At 45.0% G+C, this 19,509-nt stretch overlaps 4 protein-coding genes across 4 annotated transcripts in view; 2 read left to right on the top strand and 2 right to left on the bottom strand.

Moving 5' to 3' along the window:
• The first annotated feature begins 1,380 nt into the window (after positions 1-1,380).
• On the top strand, positions 1,381-5,353 carry H257_08960 (serine/threonine protein kinase). Its single transcript, XM_009835056.1, has 8 exons — positions 1,381-1,555; positions 1,604-1,711; positions 1,768-1,869; positions 1,929-2,024; positions 2,112-2,198; positions 2,471-3,103; positions 3,610-4,153; positions 4,693-5,353. The coding sequence occupies exons 1-8, from the start codon at positions 1,445-1,447 to the stop codon at positions 5,223-5,225; spliced, it is 2,214 nt and encodes a 737-aa protein (XP_009833358.1). The 5' UTR covers positions 1,381-1,444; the 3' UTR covers positions 5,226-5,353.
• A 484-nt stretch (positions 5,354-5,837) lies between these two features.
• On the bottom strand, positions 5,838-10,959 carry H257_08959 (serine/threonine protein kinase). Its single transcript, XM_009835055.1, has 8 exons — positions 10,793-10,959; positions 10,626-10,739; positions 10,452-10,553; positions 10,054-10,149; positions 9,916-10,002; positions 8,667-9,359; positions 7,959-8,580; positions 5,838-7,574 (listed from the first exon to the last, which is right to left on the bottom strand). The coding sequence occupies exons 1-8, from the start codon at positions 10,910-10,912 to the stop codon at positions 5,911-5,913; spliced, it is 3,498 nt and encodes a 1,165-aa protein (XP_009833357.1). The 5' UTR covers positions 10,913-10,959; the 3' UTR covers positions 5,838-5,910.
• A 5,008-nt stretch (positions 10,960-15,967) lies between these two features.
• On the top strand, positions 15,968-18,710 carry H257_08958 (hypothetical protein). The gene is made up of 4 exons (XM_009835054.1): positions 15,968-16,156; positions 16,221-16,580; positions 17,183-17,596; positions 18,014-18,710. Exons 1-4 carry the CDS (start codon positions 15,983-15,985, stop codon positions 18,500-18,502), a joined length of 1,437 nt encoding a protein of 478 aa, XP_009833356.1. The 5' UTR covers positions 15,968-15,982; the 3' UTR covers positions 18,503-18,710.
• A 405-nt stretch (positions 18,711-19,115) lies between these two features.
• Positions 19,116-19,509, bottom strand: part of H257_08957 (serine/threonine protein kinase) — a gene marked incomplete at both ends in the record, with an annotated part of 5,819 nt that continues 5,425 nt past the window's right edge. The window contains one exon of the mRNA XM_009835053.1: positions 19,116-19,464. Coding sequence (XP_009833355.1) covers positions 19,116-19,464 — 349 coding nt within the window. The remainder of the gene's footprint in view (positions 19,465-19,509) is intronic.

The following is a 19,509-nucleotide window of genomic DNA, read 5'->3' as shown; positions in this document are numbered from 1 at the left end:
CAGTACTGATTGTAACTTTGTACAAGTACTTTATTTATACTAGTAGTAGTATTACACTTCCAAGTATTAATAGTAGAATTTGTCGTTTGCTGAAGAAATTCTTGACCTCGTATACTGTTGATGGACGAACCATCTTGTCCTATTGAAATTGGTCGACTTGCTACTTGGCAACCACGAATTGCTCGCGTTATGAACTGCAGTACTACTATAATTAGTCTGTAAAACATTCCATTTATTATCTTGTCCACGTAGCAAGTTGCTAGCAACCCACTTACTTCTATGTAGTAGTGGTCCATATTGAAGGCAAGAGTAAAGTGCACTGTACAGTACGTCCAGTTCTCCGAGTGATTATCAGTGAGTTTGATATATACGTACTAGTATACTACTACTAGTTTACAAGTAAATCTGATTGTGAGTTTCGTACGACCCTCTGATTCGATAATGTGAAATTTCTTGTCACTGATTGGCTGAGTATTAATAGTTGTCATGCATGATGTTATAAATACATGTATATTGGTACTAGTACTCCCGAGTCCTATGTACTGTAGTACTTACTGTACAGTGCGCTCCGGCGGATTCCCCACCTCGTTTGTACTAGTACTAAGTAGTATGAAATTATGGAAAGTGCATTCACACGCGGTACGAGTATACACTGTTCAAAGTGTTCTTCGCGAATGATGGGTACAGTAGCAGGGGGATTTGCATCGTTGTGTAGTTCAACCTTACTTCGAAGTAATATGGATCTTTAACGATTTGTTTTGTGCATCATGCCTTTCGACACTTCTCCGTGTAGTAAGTACATCCTCACTGAACGAGTTGAAATAACGCTAGAGTAATAATTAGCTCCATAACCATTCAATCGCAGTGGTGAATGATGGTTGACCACCACCAGTGAAAACACTTCAGAGTTACAGTACTGTAGTGCGACAGATATATATGTACTGTATTCAGGCCAGGACCTCCACTCGTCAACTGTACAGTACATTGTAGTACGTACTACAGTGAGACTGCGTTTACAGTACTCCTGACCTCCTTTCCAACATTGAGTACAAGCTCTTCGAAGTCAAATGTACTTGCCATCCATCCCTTTCCACCATGATTGCTTCTAGGTACTTATTGTCTAACGTTAGCGTTATCACGATCAGTGTCATCAGTACATACATACATACTACTAGTATACATGAGATTGAGAGTACTGTTGACATTTTATTGCTGGTACACGTGCACTTTCGACATACATTCCGCTAGTCGTACCTACTAGTATTATCAATATCAATCTTTGAAGTATACTACTATTTTTGAAATAATTTGGGACGAAGTCGAGTAGCCATTTGGTTAATGTATGTCGTGAAAAACAAACAAATAAAAAAGACATGACGTTGCAGATCTCGCTCACATTCGAATTCATCGTGCAAGTACAACTACATACTCTTCGCACACCATCATGACGACAAGTGACCTCTTCGCGGCCATCTCCAATGGACAACCAGAGCTAGTCCTCACGGCACTCAAGCTCCACGATGTCTATGTGAATGGCACCAAGCTGATCAACAGGGTAACAAGCCACTCTCAATGTCCAACGCTGTGACCCTCGGATACGTAGGTCCTGTACACGCCGTTGATGCTCGCTGCCGAGCTGGGCAAAGCAGACATCGTCCGGATTCTCTTGGCGCGGCCAGAGACTCAAGTCAACCGTGTCATCAATGCCAAGGTACGGTTTCTACGGCCCTTGTCATTCTCAAAACGAAACCTCATGGTCGCGTATAGAAATCACCGACGCCGTTGCACCTGGCGTCGTTGCATGGTCATATAGACGTTGTGAAAGCTCTCTTGGACATGCCGCAAGTGGATGTGAATGCTACGATGGAGGTAGTCACATAGAACACCCTCCGTCCTACGTCGCACGCAAGCTCATGCTGCGTTCTTAGAGGAATGTCACTGCGCTCCAATATGCTTGTACGAGAGGCCATGTGGATGTTGTCGATGCGTTGTGGCCGTTCGCGAACGATTTGACCAAACGTCGGGTATGTGTCTGATATCGGCTGGAAACAAAAAACGTTTTTTTTTGCGACAGAGAAATACGTTTTTTTGCTAACTTTTTTTGTCTCCAGAGTTTAAACGCGCTGTTGGAAGGTCGCAAATACGAGATGGTGGCGTCGTTTATTGAAAAACGAGTCGAGTTTGACGTGGCATTCCAGGTAAATATTAACAAAATATATATTATATTTCTCCCCCTTGTGTTCAAACGATCAATATATAGAGGACTGGTTCATGATATATATATATTTTTTTTGTCAAAAAATATATTATATTTCTCGCCCTATTTTTCAACGATCAATATATAGAGGACTGGTCCATGATATATATATATTATAATTTTTTGTCAAAAAATATATTATATTTCTCCCCCTTGTGTTCAAACGATCAATATATAGAGGACTGGTTCATGATATATAAATAAATTTTTTAGGGATCCCTCCTATTAGAATACGTGGCACCGTACTTGTCCGCGTCGGGCCTGGTGTACATGCTGTCCAAGGACCTTCCAATCATGACAATCGAAGAAACCGACTTCGAAGTTCGAGACGAACTTGCCAAGCAACTCGTGGTGGTGGCCAACCCAGACCACCAGTTTTCGTGGGCTGCGTTCTTAGATCCTTCCGTCGTTCAAGTGAACGACTCGATCGCCAAGGAAGCCATCGCGATGCAAATTGTGGACTTGTTCGTGGCTAGTAGTACTACTACTAGTAATACTACTAGTAGCCCTACGGTTCGTCCACTCACACGAGAACAAGTGGTGCGAGCACTGGTAGATTCCAAGGACAAACACAATCGGTCTGTTCTGGCCACGGCCGACCATTCCGTGGCAATGTACTTGAAGCGTCAGTTGTACTTTGGCCATCGGTACGAAATTGCCGACGGCCCGCCAGTCCACCAGAGTGCCACGTCAGTAGTGGTACAAGCCACCGACCACGGCATGTACAGCCAAGTGTTTGAAGATTACGCCGACGCTGCCGACGGCGGCGGCTTCTTGAATGAAGACAAGTTTCTGTCATGCATTCAAACCCTCCACAACGTGACCTCGGCTTTGTTGGACGGCAAGGTACGATTATGGATGGTGCTACTGCTGCATATATATATATATATATATATATATATATATAATAGTCTACTAGTACGTATTTGAACAAAGGTGCAAATATATATATATATATATATATATATATATATTCACAAGTGTATTTTTTTATTCTTCTTTTCACCTTGTATGTACTAGTTAGTATGCAAAAAGGTTGTGTGTTTCATATAGCGTTTTTAGGACATTAAAAGTTTTTGTGGTTGCCAATTTAAAGGCATACTATAGTATTGTGCTTTTTAGTGAAATGTCGTGTTGGTTTCTCGTTGGAATTTGAATCGATTTGATTGGCTACTTCAGATGAGCTCAAAATTATGAACCAATCAAAACCTTGTCAATGAAATTCAACCACCAATCCGATCGATTGTGGATCGGTTTGCGCGATTATTCGATTGCACCCCGTCCTCAAATTAATTTGTATATCAAATCGATAATATTCAATTTCGATATTTTTATCTCTTTTGATTCTTTAGGTGACAATTGACGCCTTTCACGACCTGACGTCGGTCACAGGCACTGATTGTATGGACTGGCTTACATTTCGCAGCTTTTGCGAACAAACGTATGGCCCCCACGTGCAAGTAGCAATCAAATTTGTAAAACATCATGCCGACTACTTGAACGAACTTGAGTGCCGACGCGGACTGAGCTGCGACTACGTTGTTGGGTTGGTGCCTAATCCCAAGAACCTAAGTGTCCTGCACTCCCTTCCCCTCTCAGGCACATCCATCGACCTGGCATCATATCCACATGCCCTCGTCCTCCCCGCAGGCAGCCGCAGCCTTGCCGACATCTTCCGCCATGAACGACCCCGTCCATCCGACACATGCCGCTATCTGCGACAAGTGGCTGCGGCCCTTTGGCATTTGCACAACAAGGGCCTCGTGCATGGAAACGTGACCATGGACAACATCCTGCGATACAGTCACGTGAAACTGATCGATTTGGCCGCGACTACTAAAGTGGGCACGCCAGCTTTGGGCAACGCCAAGTTTACATCGGGCATTTTACCTCCTGGTAAGTTGGATGGACGATTTAAAACAAATTTGTGCATAGCGATGTATGTATGTGATTGATTCGATAGAGTTTATATTTATTATATATATAGAGGTACGTACGACTGAACGTTTTGAGATCGATCGACGTTTTTCGCTGCATATCGAGGCCATATATATATATATATATTAGATGTATTATTTCGAAGTATATATATATACATACACTCATGGCCATGCAACAAGGAATTGTCGCATCTCAACAACCAATGCGAGCCAATGCGAGTTGTGAGCTGTTGTTTGAATATTTTTGGGCCATTTCTCTCTCTCTCTCTCTCTCTCTCTATATATATATATATATATATATATATATATATATATATATATACTTTGGAGTACTTATACAATACTAGTATTATATGGAAAGGGTATTGTATAGGCATATATTTTAGTTGTGTGTTGCGTCCATCCATCCACGTCTGTTCATATAACGTATATATATATATATATATATATATATATATATATATATATATATAATAATCCATTTGTGGCATGTAGAAATGTTTTATATGCTTGCCAACGACGCCGAGTACGCGCAATACGTGTCATATTGGCACACCGTCGGTGGTTTCAAGGACGACGACCTGCTGCAGCCGCACTCGAACGTGGTCGTGCGGTCGTTTCGCCATATTGTACCCGACGACCAAGACCATCACATGATGCTTCCGTACCAGTTGGTTACGTCGTCGCCGGCGCAGGATGCATGGGCGTTGGGGTGTCTGATGTTTGAGATGGTCTCGGGCATGCAACTAGTGCCGACCAATCGGGATCAAGAGATTTTACCCCGCTTTAAACGTATGGCTGCGACGTGGACGGACCAAGCCCTACACAAGTACATCCACGAGAGTGTTTTCGATGACGTGGCTCGGGAGTTGCTGTGCAAGTTGCTCGTGGTGGACCCGTCTCAACGCCTGTCTATGGACCAAGTTGTAGCCCATCGATACTTTGATGTACAAGTAGCAACAACGAGCGATGATAGGACGCGGGAAGGCATCGTGCGCGCGGCCGCCCAGCGTCACCTCTTGACGTAACCCTAGTCAACAATATTATCAAAACCTTGTCCAATGATGTATGAAGTACTACTGTAAATATTATATATATATATATGTCACTGCCAAGAGACGACTGGATTACTGTACTGTACAGTACCTTGGGGGTGAGAAGTATATGTACATTATACTTCATAGGGTTGAGTTCCAAGAACAGCAACCTACTAGTGCAATTAACTAGTATCTACTTGGAGGCAGTCATGGCATCTTGGTTGGCTGACTTCTTGCGGGCTTTTTTTGGTGTGTGCAGTAGTACCTTGGGGGACGATGGCGCTCCTCGTTGTAGTACTGTAGAGTACAATTGTACTACTTTTGGCATCATAGTATTCATACACTCTAACGTTTATTTGTTCGTATTTACAATATTGCATGCTGCTTTGAAGTGTACTACTTCAAAGTCGTACTTGATTTGAGATGACGTGGTCATATATTATTTGAATTATTATTACAATTGTATCCAATCGACTTGAGATTTCTATACTATTGTGCATTTTTTCACCCACATTTGGACTTGTGAATGTGTGACTTCGCCAAATAGCATTCGAATCCATTTAACCTTGTGACAAACTATAGTAACGTTATACAACGTATTATAGTACTTATTACTAGGACTACTACAGTAGGTTTTATATTTAATTCCCTCAAACATGACTAAAAAATTACACTTCTACATGACCACGCATTGGTCGGGGCTGCAGCTTGCTCCACTGAACGTGGCGACAATTGGAACTGGCGGCGCCACCTTGTCACACATGTCAGTATTGTGGCCAGACTCACTCGCGAGCACTTGTCGCAGGAGCTTTTGCATCGTCAGGTGGTGGCGGTCGTCGTCGTGTTGAGACTTGGTTTCTTGTGTAGCTAGTATAACCAGCTCCTCCACCTTGGCTGTCCACACAACGTCCCCATGCTCAGTCCAAGTGCGCGTGAGCCCCCCAAACGTATGGCGGGGGTCTCGGGCGTGAAACCACCTGGTTACTGCGTGCAGTACAGCTTGTCGAACATGCAACGGTGTCACAGCCGAGTCGCCTCGTATCGCCCGCCACATTGCGCCAAACGTCACTGACTGGATCTCCGGGAGACTGGTACTAGTAGTACTAGTACTAGTACTCGTCGTCGTGGCGACGATTCCATCGGCAAGGGCCCCGTGGTTCCCCGCCACCGTCAGTAGCAGTCTCTGCTGCTGTTGATGGTGTCGACTAAACGTAGCCAAGCCAGCTAGCGCCAGCGGCAAACTCATGGCTAAAAACTCCAAGTCTGTGGGCCGGATTTCGATAGGGTACACTGATGATGACGCTGCCGAGTTGGACGTTGTCGCAGTTGGGACGAGGTCTCCTGTGACATCGTCGAGCAGATACAAGTACAAGCTGTGGCCGTGGTTGAGCTGTTTCAGCGGTGCATCGATGGGGAGGCCGGCCGCCATGGCAGCTGCGACAGCGTGGCATGTCGAGTGGAAATGGCTGACAAATGAAGTCCAGATGGCGGCGTCGTTGCCTACGAACGGTATCGCATGGACTCGGGACATGGGCAACAGCACAAACGACGGGGATGATTCGTCGGGATGGGGTCGTGTCAGATGAGGATCATGATCGACCAACATGGTGTTTTGTTTCGACAAAGTTGGGTGGCTGCGACACTGTTCCGCGTTCGTGGCTTGTGTGGGTGTGACAAGGGGGGATGTTTCCACCACCAACGAAGGAGATGGCTCACGACATTTCAGAGCTATGTCGTCGTAATCACAAGCTGCATGGACATGCTTTTTGTCTGGGATATGTGACACCGTGGGCGGTTTCGTCTCCTCGATCGTACAGAATGCCTTGTCGCCGCCATCATCCAATGACACGTTGTCGCAAGTTTGGGCTGTGAAATACGGATGATCTAGCGCCGCCGCCATGGATATTCGGTGCGCGGGGTCCACCCGCAGGAGCCGACGCAGTAAATCTCTGGCTGCGATATCGTCGACATTTGCCTCAAGTTTCACATCCAACGCCAAATCTGTCCATGTCGCAGCTACGGCCATGTATTCTGCTGGGATGTTGAGATGGATATCCGTGGGAACGAGGTGTAACCCTGTCACAAGCAAGTACACGAGACACCCAAACGCCCAAATGTCCATCGACGGAGACATGGGAATCAACGCGTACGGTAGTTCCACAGAGTTGTTCGGCTGTGATGGCTGAGAGTCTGCGACAGGGTCCAGTCGAACGACGTACCCCGATCTGGGACGATGTTGACGCCACATAGCAGCAGCACCAGTCGCATCTCCAGCTTGGCGGCAGTACGCTTCGTAGTGTTGGCGCATGGCGGTCGTGGTGTCGAGATGCACAAACATTTCTACAGGAAGACATTTCAAATGTGTGAGATACACAATGTCCATGACAACATACAACAACGCAGTCACTGCCTCGACGAGATCAGGGAGGAGGGCCACGGTGGACATCTGGAGGGTGTGAAATAGACATCTCAACCATGTGATACAAATACGTACCAACGAATGTGTACGTAAATTCATTCATGCAATCATGGACATTTCAAATATGTGATAATACAAACCCGACATTTCAAATATGTGATAATACAAAACCCGACATGTCAAAAGTGTGACATGTGACATGTGACATTTCGAACGTGTAACAATTCGACATTTCAAAAGTGTGACAATATCCGACGCATCATCCCAATCTCGTATATGACGTGGCACGTTGTAGTACGACGTACCTGGTGGCAGGATTCCCGAGGTGCACGTGGATCGCTGAAAAAACTCGCCGACGGGGGTAGCCGCGTCCAAATCGATCAGTTTTAGCTGGTGGTGCACTCGAAGGACGTTGAGGGCTTTGACATCACCGTGGACAATCCCACAGCCATGCAAATGCGCTAAACATTGCGCGACATTCAGCAACATGGCTTGGATATCGCCGCGGCCGGGCCGTTCTTTGACTAGGATGTCATGCAGAGTGCGGTCTCCAGCTGGCATGGCGACTACATGGGGATAGTCTGCCAAGGACAGCGTTTGGCCCTTGCCAACAGAAGAGCACGTCACGTGATGGCTAGTCGTCGTCGGGGATGCCACGTCATCGTCATCGAGTGCGAACGAAGGCAGTAGCGGAAGGATGTACTTGGCATGGACATGCCGACGCTGTGAGATTTCGCGGCGGTAGCTGTCTTCATGTTTCATAAACTTGAGCGCTACATGCAGCTGCACTCCGTACGTTTGGTCGCAGTATCGTCGAAACGTATGACTAGAGAGGCCACCGCCGCCACTGCCCCCAGCATCATCAGGTGGATCCGAATCCCACAGCTCGAATGCTTTGGTCCATGTTGTCATCATGTCGTCGTCATTCTAGTTTTCAAAGTATTGTTAGAGATCCACCACGACGACGAAAATAACTATAGATCAAGTGTGTCGTCTACAATATATGTACATACCGGAGGTAGTAACACAGTATCGCATCGACCATAACCATATGCCGCGGCAGTAGATGGCGGCGGCGGCGGTCCGGTTCCAAACCCATGCGATACACGAGGTCGAGATCGTGTTAGCGGCGATGTGGTGGCCAACAACTGGCACAGAATCGAATTGCACGCTATGAATCCGTCCAAATAAAGCATTCCCTCGTCTTTGTACTCGTCATACAACTGACTGCACAACCCGTGATCGATTGCGAGCACAACCACCGACGTAGCACTCACGTGCACGGGAGGTCCGTCTGCGATCTCGTATCGGTTGGCAAAGTACAGCTGGCCCATAAGGAAGGCGGCGATGAAGGGATCGGCCACCGACAGCACCGGGCGGCCGTGCTGGTCTGTGGAGGTCGTCACGAGTGCCCGCACCACGACCTCCCGCGGGATTCGCATGTCCTTGGCAACCAAGTCGAAGATGGCGGAAGCCACCGCTTCCTTGGCGATGGCATCGTTCACAGTGATCATGGATGGATCGAGAAATGCTGCCCACGAGTACCGGTGGTCTGGGTTCGGCACGACGCGAGGGTCACCAAGTTGGTCGTTGGTGGTGTTGGCGTCAAGGTCGCTTACGATGATGATGGGCAAATCATTGGCCAACATCAACACGAGGCCGTCCAACGTCAAGTATGGCGCCACGTACTCCAACAGGAGTTTGCCCTATATAGTACTCTAAATTGGAGCTGTCATATGGGTTATTACACAAGAATCACTATTTAGCCAATCCAGGAAACCAGTGTGTGACTGAAATTAGTGTGATTTCAAACAACTTTTTACTTCAAGTACATCCTTAAAATCCATACAGAATCGATAGATTTGCACAAAAGTCCACGTTTGGGGTAAAAGAAAGACGATAAAACTGAGTCGTTACTACTACCGGTACGTAGAAACAACAATCATGTTGTTAGGATATATATATATATATATATATATATTCGATATATTCGAAATGGGAGTGGGGTTGTCAATCGAACGAGCAGCACCACCAAATCGACAGACAATCGATGATATATCGACCAATCAAAACCCAGAACACGAATCAAGCGGCCAATCAAATTCAATTCAACACCGAATTCGTGGGTGACTGAAATTAGTGTGATACGAGGCGGCGATCTTTGCATACAAAAGTCAGGACAAGGAATCGATCGATAGAGTTGGCAAAGAATCAGCCCAAAAGTCAGCCACACTTTATTGGGTAAAACGGCAATATGTATACCCGAAACGTCGGCTCGTATTCAACGCCCGCTTCGACCATGTGCGCGACGACTTCGAATTTCTGGCCACGCAGCGCGGCATCCAAGCTCTACCACTTGATTAACTATCGTGGACATTTGGGGTTTAACTAGTAACTTACTCGACGCTGGCTGAGGAGGTTCGCCCCGGGCCACAAAGCTGCGACAATGTCCAGGTATCCGTTGGCGGCGGCGTTCTGAATTGCTGTGATGTTTCTCTGCAACAGAATCGTTAGGACTTATCAACATACAGTTTTATCCGCAGCAAGTAATAATACTCATACTGGCTGGGTTTATCCGCAGAAGAATTGAGCCAATCAAATGGAAACAGTCATCAACATGTAATTCGTGTGAGACTTCTATTAGTGTAATTATTACAATCACCACGACTAGACTACGTTTTCCATACAAAAGTCAGTATTAAAAAAGTAGATCGAAAATCGATCGAGATTGATTTGGCAACGCAGCACAAAATGTCAACCACACTTTGCATTTTAAAAGGACAATCATTCAAACCTACCTCCATGGAAACATTCACATCCACGTCTGGATGAGCTAGGAGGGCTAGCACTACATCCAAATGTCCTTTGGTTGCCGCGAGTATCAACGGCGTTGGCGTTTTCTATCGATCGCGTTCGTGGCAATTGCATTGTCGGGAGAGGTGAATGTGGTTGAGAGACTACATAGTAGTTACCTTGACATCACTAGCACTCGGTCGATTCAGTTGAATGTCTGGCCGATTTAGGAGAGTCTTGACGATATCGACGTAGCCGAGCTCGGCGGCGAGCATCAGCGGTGTGTACAGCACCTGAATTCGAAGCGAGAAAGTGATTCGAAGGTAGGTAGGTACGAAGGTACTACCTTGTTGATACGCTTCGTGTCGTTCACATTCGTAAGCGGTTGAGCGACGAGGTCCACAACTTGGCGCAGAGTCCCCGCTGCGACAGCGTCGAACAGTCGAGAGTCGTTGAGGGTAGCCATGACGATCGAGTTGACTAATGGAAGGGGAGATGGTGGTGGGATATGCTGCAAAGATGGTTGAATGCGGCAATTATATCACCAAGTTCAAGTTGCACTATTGACCATGCTCCAGATACTACTAGTACCTAGTAACGACGATGTGAAACGATTAACCGTACCTTCAACCAACAACCAGTGTAAAAGTCCAACTTCCGTTTTTTTAATCTTTATTTTATTAAGTGAGAACACTTTGTTTCAAGTTGAAGGTGCACTAAAGTTACTAACTTTAGTATTATAGTTAAGCGTCATATTAAAAGAATATACCTAAGTGCAAACTGCCTCTATATGTGCTAATTAACAATAAGCATCGTGCACCGTAAAATAGACTGAGCACCTTAAAATGGGGTTCAATTGCACTCTTAACTATGTGAAGCATCGTGAGTTACGACGTGCGGTGTGAGTTTGTACTGGAGTATCATGTTATTCGAACGGCACTTTGAACAGCGAAAAGACGTGGCCAAACGAAGCTATTTTCGAGTAAACTTTTAACGCGGGAATACGATGAACCCTTTGGAAATAGGTTTCACACTACATGTACGTTGTTAGAATCGTGTTGTTACCTACAGGAAGTGCTCCAGCGGAAAATAGTTGCTGGCTCTAACACTGGCTTACAGTACTGTATACGAAAACTCAGTTGGTTGCTTCGATACTGTACATACCATGGAATTATGTTTGCTCCGTGATGGAATGGTGGTTGAGGAGCTGGTGGCATACATCGCTGGATTCAGTTGGGGAGGTGGAGATAAGAAACAGATCTGAATTCTTGAACCAAAGAGTTGCAACGCCCTTGCAACTCACGGACATCTCTATGATTGGTCAATATTAAAGATATACTTTGAACCCAGACAGTACTAACGCTAGTATATTTATTGCTGGGATTAACATAGCAAATCGTAATCCGACTGCATTTATAGAGGCAACGTTAGTCATCAAGGATTTGCCAATTTTGGGTTCGAAGTGCAAGACTTCAACGTGAACATAAACCTCAAAAAAACTTGGACCAAATCGTTCCATTTTTATTATGCCATAAACCACCCTTCTCAAGAAATTTGGAGCATAGTACTGTACTAAGTACTTTTAAACTTTGGTAAGATCCATCCAGACGTACAAAATCTCGAAAAATGGAGTACTGATAAAGTAATATAGTTTTGTGATTGCAGCAACTTTTCTTGGAAAAATGTCCATTTTATGTTATTTTTAGTGACATGGCAACGGCAAATGCACAACAACGAGAGTGCCCTTCGTGTTATGCTCGTTATCCATTCCAGTGACTCGACATCCGTTAACATTGTATAACTACGTATATCGATAATATTAGACAGCTCCAGAATGTTGGCACAATGAAGCCAACGAAAGTTCGCCGAAAACAGTACTGACTGTGAGGCCATATTAATAATATTACGAGCGGGTCTAAATGTCGTCCAAGTTGCTATTGCCGTTGCCCCACCCACCGTTGTCCTCTCAAGAGATCATCAGGGCGGGGGTTACTTTGACATGACCAAGCAAAGTCTCCAGTAACTCGTTACTCCGTACAGTGGCAAATCAATCTCAACCAATTAAATTGCAATGGCGAAACGTCATATAGGGTTAAACAAATTGCCTTCGAAAGTGAGAATAACACACAATAAAGTAACAATTCAATCGAAATGGCCGTCAAAGGTCAGATGCACCATCATCGTTGTGGCTTCACGTGCCTACGTCCATGTTGCCCATGCCCTTCGAGCGTTGTGAGTTAAACCGAAGAGTGAGCATACTGTATATCCGTAATGTGTAATTCCCCGACGAAAACAGTGGTAGTCGGTATAGAAGTATTGTTTTCACAAGAGGGTTTTGTGAGGTCGGTTCTAAATTTCCGAGAGCCGTTCGTTGAATCGATCTGGAACCTACCGCGCCGCAATATTATCTAATAGAGAGAATTTTGAGATCACAATCCGCAGAACCTAGTGTGATGACTATTTCCTACTTTTTTTCTTATAACGTTACTATTAATAGTATTCGATTATTTTTTATTAACAGTAAATACAATAAAAACCATATTTTTATGGATTGATTAGTTATCAGTGTTTTCGTAGGCGCTGCCACTTCACGATAGGTTGTAGGACACTTCAATTTGTCTAAACACGTTGTAGTTAGTCTCTGTCCAGACGAGGCGCTTTCTCGTGTCTGCTTTGGCACCACTTCGCCAAGAAAAGTAATCTCCGGATACTATCCGGACGTCTAACTTCGACTCTGACTACCAGTTACAGACAGAAACTGGACATGCCGCGCCTGTGGTCCTAGCTTTCGCTATCGATTTCCATCCACTCGACAACCGACTCCACTAGTATGAAGAGCTCTATGCTGTGTTGTCGATTGAGTGACGCTGATAGCTCTCGCGATTCCTTTGACATTTGATGTTAACGGTCGTTTCCAGAAGTCTCAAGAGTGGGCTCTGGATGCATACTCGATACTAAATTCCTAAATGGAGTCTTTGAAATCGAAGTCCTCACTGCCAATTCCCAGATTCGGAATGCATATACTTATTGTTAAGATGAAAAATACAATTGGCTTGCATTGGAGTTATTATCCTTCTTAATAAAATACACGAGTAAACTCATTTAAAGAACACCCTGCAACTCTGCCTTCGCAAGAGTGCCTCGACAAACAGTAGTCGTCGTGTACCGGTAGTAAATCTCCCATATGGTGCATTGCCATCACATAGCATTCTCTAAGCAGCCGAGGGTGTACAGTAACTATGTGGAACTCACAGTTAACTCGTAGTAGTCGAAGTGACTCGATTCACGCTCGTGGGTATTCGAACTCCTACGCGCTTAACGTTAAACTCTTTCCTTCACAAAACCAAAGTAACGCTACCCCAATATAATATACTCATAGTGGCAATGATACAAGATTTAGGAATAGGATGTATGATGTCGTAAAGCCTCCAGTTTTCTGGCATGCCTACCAGCTATTAATAATGATATTTGGTCAAAATGTTTTTGGCCAATAATATCTATGGATGGATTTGCGGTTCATTTTACCAAAGTTTGAATAATTCCCTGATAAAAACAGTCCCAATGTTGTTTTGACCCAAAAAACTATTCCAACGAGGGAATTATTACATCCGGATACACGTTTTCGCCAGTAGCCCTGTAGCTTGACTCCGTCCAACCCCCGGTGAGTACATACGATGCTAAATCTCCGGGGTTAACTGCATCGCTAGTGGTTAGCTATTGCTAACCACTGAGATGCACTTAACCCCTAGTAAGAAGTGAGTTGGTCTAAGCATACAAAGTTCCATATAAATCTCATTGAAACAGTATTTCGGGTCAAAACAACAGTGGAATGGTTTTAATGAGAGACTATCTAGCTTCGTTCCTATTGGCTAAAATTCAGCCAAAGGGAAACACTGACGTGTGAGAATCAGCGCTCTTTTCCTCCGTGATTGGGTGAGCAATCACTAGGGTAGGGTAGAGACATGAAGAATATGCAGAACATGCAAGTATCAAGCGGCCACTGTCTCGGCCTGTCAGAGTTGATACACTAGGCGATAGAGTTTGGGAGGCTTGATAGAAGGCGTTAGCACAGGCGAGGAAAAGCACCACTTGACACATAGTACTCGGAGTACTACGTATTACTAGTATCACAGTCATACATCCGGATAATTTTCAAGCCCGGATCTGTCTAATTATCTAAGATCAACAATTTCATTGTTGTTGGAGTTATCATTTTACTACTGTACCCCCTGTACCAGTTAGCGATAGCTAACATCTGGTGACGCAACTTACGGGAATAGCAGCACAGCTGGTCAGGCGGTATTCAAGCAGTTGAAGTTAGGTGTTTTTGGGCGATATTTACATCAATGTTTGAGGTGCGCTTTTAAATGAACCAACACGTATTGTGCTTTTCACTCGTATTGGCTATTCACACCATAAATAAACCTGGGTGTTTGTTACATCGACCCCAGTGATCCGTACCGTGATTTAGGATCGTAATTATAGGTAACTAGGTCATTTATCGCGTTTGCACATTTGAAAAGTGCAAATCGAAGTTATATCTGCTATTATTCTCGGGACCAAATTGCACAATTCACTGGTCACCATAAACAACTTTTGATATTACAAATGACACACAGCGAGGACATGCGCCGAAGTTCTACCGTACAGCGATGTACGTATGTGTACCACATCGTAGAAAACCACGCCATCTTCCTGTTCCATCGCATAGTACATGCAGGTAGCGTGTACTACGCGATGGAATTAATAGCCAAGGTGTTTTGGTCACTTCAGCATCACATGTGATTACTACGTAGTATTATTGCTCAGAGTTATTTGGAGCTTATAAAACACCAGTGAATTAGCTAAAACACCAGGTATTTATTCAACCTTGTAACACAGTTACAGCAGATGTACCACTCTTTTAGCCACGTAAAACCGACGCCAAAACAACAATGTCGGTAGTTCATGAATCTTTCCGAGGTTAAGTTACAGCCCTACTGAATGGAAATGATTACGGAAGCAACGTGGAACTATTGTTGTGGAGTATTATTCCCTGGTAGAACTCTGTCCTATGTACTCGTGAAATCCTCAGGCACCATTGGTTAACTATTTCTAACCACTGAGATTATTACACTTACATAGCAGTGGTGACAGAGTATATACGTATAAGTCTCGTATAAACCCTCGATAGAACCAGTATTTCTCCACTGTTTGTTGAGATTTGAACAGTCCTACTTTTAAATAAATACTTCGAAGTAAAAAAATTGGGGAATGTTCTCGAGTGTCTTTAATCCTGGCCCGCAATGGCCGGAGAAGTGTCGCATCTCACCAAGTTCCAGTGCCCCCTGACAAGACGTTTTTATTGTACTTTTAGAATAAAAACGAGTGGTTTTTTCATGTATTTTCGAGCAATACGTGTCCACAACGTAGACGGGGACTCATATTTCGAGTCACTGAAATAATGGGACCAACGACACACATTCGTGTGAAATACTAGACGCAACCTAATCCAAGTACGTACAGTATAGTATTATTATGATCTGAATGGCAGCAGATGGTCAACAACAACAGGGTTCAGGCTCGCAGTTGTGCATCTGGGTGGCGGAAACATAGTGTAGATATGTCCCTCAAGCTTCCGCTGCCTCCAGGGTTCTTTCAATGTCCCCCACTGTCGCCCGACGACAATGCTCGATACTTGGAGATCGCCAAGCAGAGCGTGCAAGACTTGGTAGGACGTCGTCCGTCCGCCCTAAGCTAGCTAGCTGCAACACTAACCGCTTTTTGAACTATAGGTGGCCAAAGCCAGAATTCGAGATGGACCTGTGAAGTGGACGATGCTCTCCAATGAGTGTGACTTGAAGATCTACAAGGGCGAAGGCACGGGCACCACCGCCAACAGCGACATCCACTGCGCGGCAATGGAAACTGTCGGCCAGTTGGACGAAGTCATGCGATTGTATCGCACAGACACGACTGCCCAAGCCAAGGAATACGTCCAGCGCTTTGGCCGCGCTTTGGTTGATGCCATCACACTGTACACGATTCTGCCACGTCATCCCGATCGGCCCAACAATTGCATTCAAATCAAATGGATGGTGGCCAAGAGTCCGTTTGATGGCCTCGTAACCAAGCGCGACTTTTGTCTTCTCGAGGTACACCCCATCACGTTAATGTTATGGATGTTGGTTATGTTGTAAAGCTCAAGGAATACTGTTTATGACTTGTCTCGCAAATTTCAATGTCTATGTGGAATGGGATTATCCTTATTGGCAGTTTTTTACAAAGTCAACGTGACAACGAATATATATATATATATATTTATATGGGAGAAATCCATCATTTTGAACACACCATTTGCTACCTTGTACTTAATGTGGTTTTCGAAATAAAAAATAAAGGTAAAAAGAGGAAAGAAAAAGACCACATTTATACGTACACTGTTCGTGTTGTACTGTCATATTTTGTATTCAAAAGTATTTATCGATTTTATATCGAATGGGTAGATAATGGAATATCTATTTTGACAAATTGCAACGTCTGATCAATCTCGTCCGACCACGACGACTCTGTAAGGGAGTTACGTCGAATAAACTACTCTCGACCCAACAACATATAGCCTTTCAGCCTTGATATATATATATATATATACCGTATATATTTCATATATATATATATAGGTCTGGTGTACTACTACGACAACGACTATCGACACCATATCATCCTCCCCCCTAAACAATCAACATACATTTTTTAGTCGGACTTGGAGTTTCAAGTTAACGGCAAACGGGCGTGGGTCCGCGCCTACAAATCAGTCGAGTTAGCCTGTGTGCCATCCCTTCGCGAATCTCTGAATCTCATTCGCGCCTTCCAATACGACATGGGCCATGTCTTCATTGAGTCGGACCGCCCAGGGTACTTGGACATGACGTACCTGGCGGACATGGACGTCAAGGGTATCGTGCCAGTGTGGGCCAACGACCAGGCGGTGATCCAGTGGTGCCGAAACCTGTCGGACATCGACCGATTCCTGCGAGAGGATCGGCTCAGTGCGTCGCCCTTCTTACGCCCCGATCAACTGTGCCCGTTGAATTTGAGAAAACGGTGTTATCTGTGCCACAAACGCTTTGGCCCGTTGCGAAAGAAATCCAACTGCGTCAAGTGCGGCGAGGTACTACAGTATATATATATATATATTCACATGGGCATTCCGCATGTATATATATATATGTGTGTGTGTGTTATGTGTGTATGTACATATTTATATATTTTACTTTTATAAGTTATATGTTTAAAAAAATATTTTCTATATATATATGTGCGGGTGATGTGTAGTGCATATATTTATATAAAGATACGTTTTTACATAATATATATATATACACATAACACGCACACATATATATATACATATTATATATTTATATTGTGTAGACGATCTCTTGTATGTATTCGTGACACTAGGCTATTATGTAGCATTCCATTTTTTGTGAGTGCATGCTATTACATCCATGCAATCCACAAACCTGGGGCTTTTTTGGTCGTAGTATCTTATTGACCGCCATGGGGATAATATTAATTTATATAGGTCCTGTGTCACAAGTGCAATAAGACATGGTCAGTCAAGCCCAACAACAACTCGAATATGACCACCGCGAAATGCTGTTTTCCATGTTCGTTAAAAGGAGGATCAGTCCAATCGGCGGCGGCGGCGTCTGCCAAGGCGGCGACCGGGAGCTCCGTCAAACACCAAGTATCGGGCAGCAGTCCCACGTGGGGCGCCGACTCGACCTTTGATGGGACTTCGCAGTGCAGTTCCGATGATCAGTCTAACTACAGCGAGTCTATGGCCGGGACTTCCGTTGTGGGAGGTCACAACACTAAACTGTACAGCCAAGTCCATCGCCAGCACTACTACCCGAGAGAAGGCACGAGCACCACCGCTTCCAGCGCCGCTAGCACCGTTCCCATCATGGCGTCGTATCAGCCACATCACCCTACGTCGACGAATGCTGAGTACACGGGTGAAATGTCGCCCGTGTCGCCTCTGCTGCGCGCGCCAATTATATTGGAGTAGTAGCCGCGCTGTCTGTATGTGAACTACAGTAGTGGGGTAACGCAATATACATACATATACCCACCCAGTGGTTCGATCCCACTACAGTACAGGTAGCCAATGATGGTCGTGGGTGGATGGACTCTGTACGATTTATAGTAGTAGTTCATGGTTCGAGAATGTGGACGCATGTAGAACTGGGATGAAGAACGAGTAATACAAACCACAAAAGCTAATGTTATTACTACGTAGTAGTAGTCGTCGAACTGTTACTTCGAGGTAACAAGGTTATACGACGTTTGATTGGCTCTTTTCCGCCAAAATACAATCTAGCGAATCAGCGACAAGTATACTCAGAATGACCAATCCGAGCGATTGCGCAGAACTATGAATAACGTTAACTTCCATATATATAACGTTCACGGTAACTTTAGAACTAGATTCAAACCCATCTCCCATAGTATATACTACGTAGTCCTACTAGTGCAATACAAGGGTATCAATCCCCTGCCAAACAAAACAGCAATTTCGCACATCACTTTGATCATACAGTGTGACTACAGCGCAAACAAATTGGACAAGCCCATCCGAAACTAGGTACCTTGTACATGCATATCAACACCCTTATCCTTTTCTACACGTAAAATCCTCCATCAGTACTACCCCCCCCACTACCCCAGTTATTGGTTTCGTGGGGTCGCTCGTGTTGTCGTCGTCGGATGCGTTGGGCATTCACATGGGACGTCCACCGCACTTGGCCATCGCCTACGAGCACGCGCTCGAGTCCTGCAAACGATTCCGTGGGGTCTTTTTCAAGAAACCAGAGCTTGAGTCTTCTCAACGCCGCGCCTCGAACTGACTCGTGTCGTGACGTGGCATCCTTACACGCCATGTCTTCAAACATCCGCACTCCCATCTCTTCATCATTCATGTCCAACGCATCCTCCATCCACGTTCGAGTGGCGTTGTCCACATACCGCCCCCTTCGTTCGTGTGCGAGCACCTTGAGCCCCCCCACGAGCAACGGC

This window comes from Aphanomyces astaci (assembly GCF_000520075.1).
Source record: "Aphanomyces astaci strain APO3 unplaced genomic scaffold supercont1.21, whole genome shotgun sequence".
In the NCBI taxonomy this organism is placed as follows: Eukaryota; Oomycota; class Saprolegniomycetes; order Saprolegniales; family Verrucalvaceae; genus Aphanomyces; species Aphanomyces astaci.
This window is presented reverse-complemented; position numbering and strand designations above follow the sequence as displayed.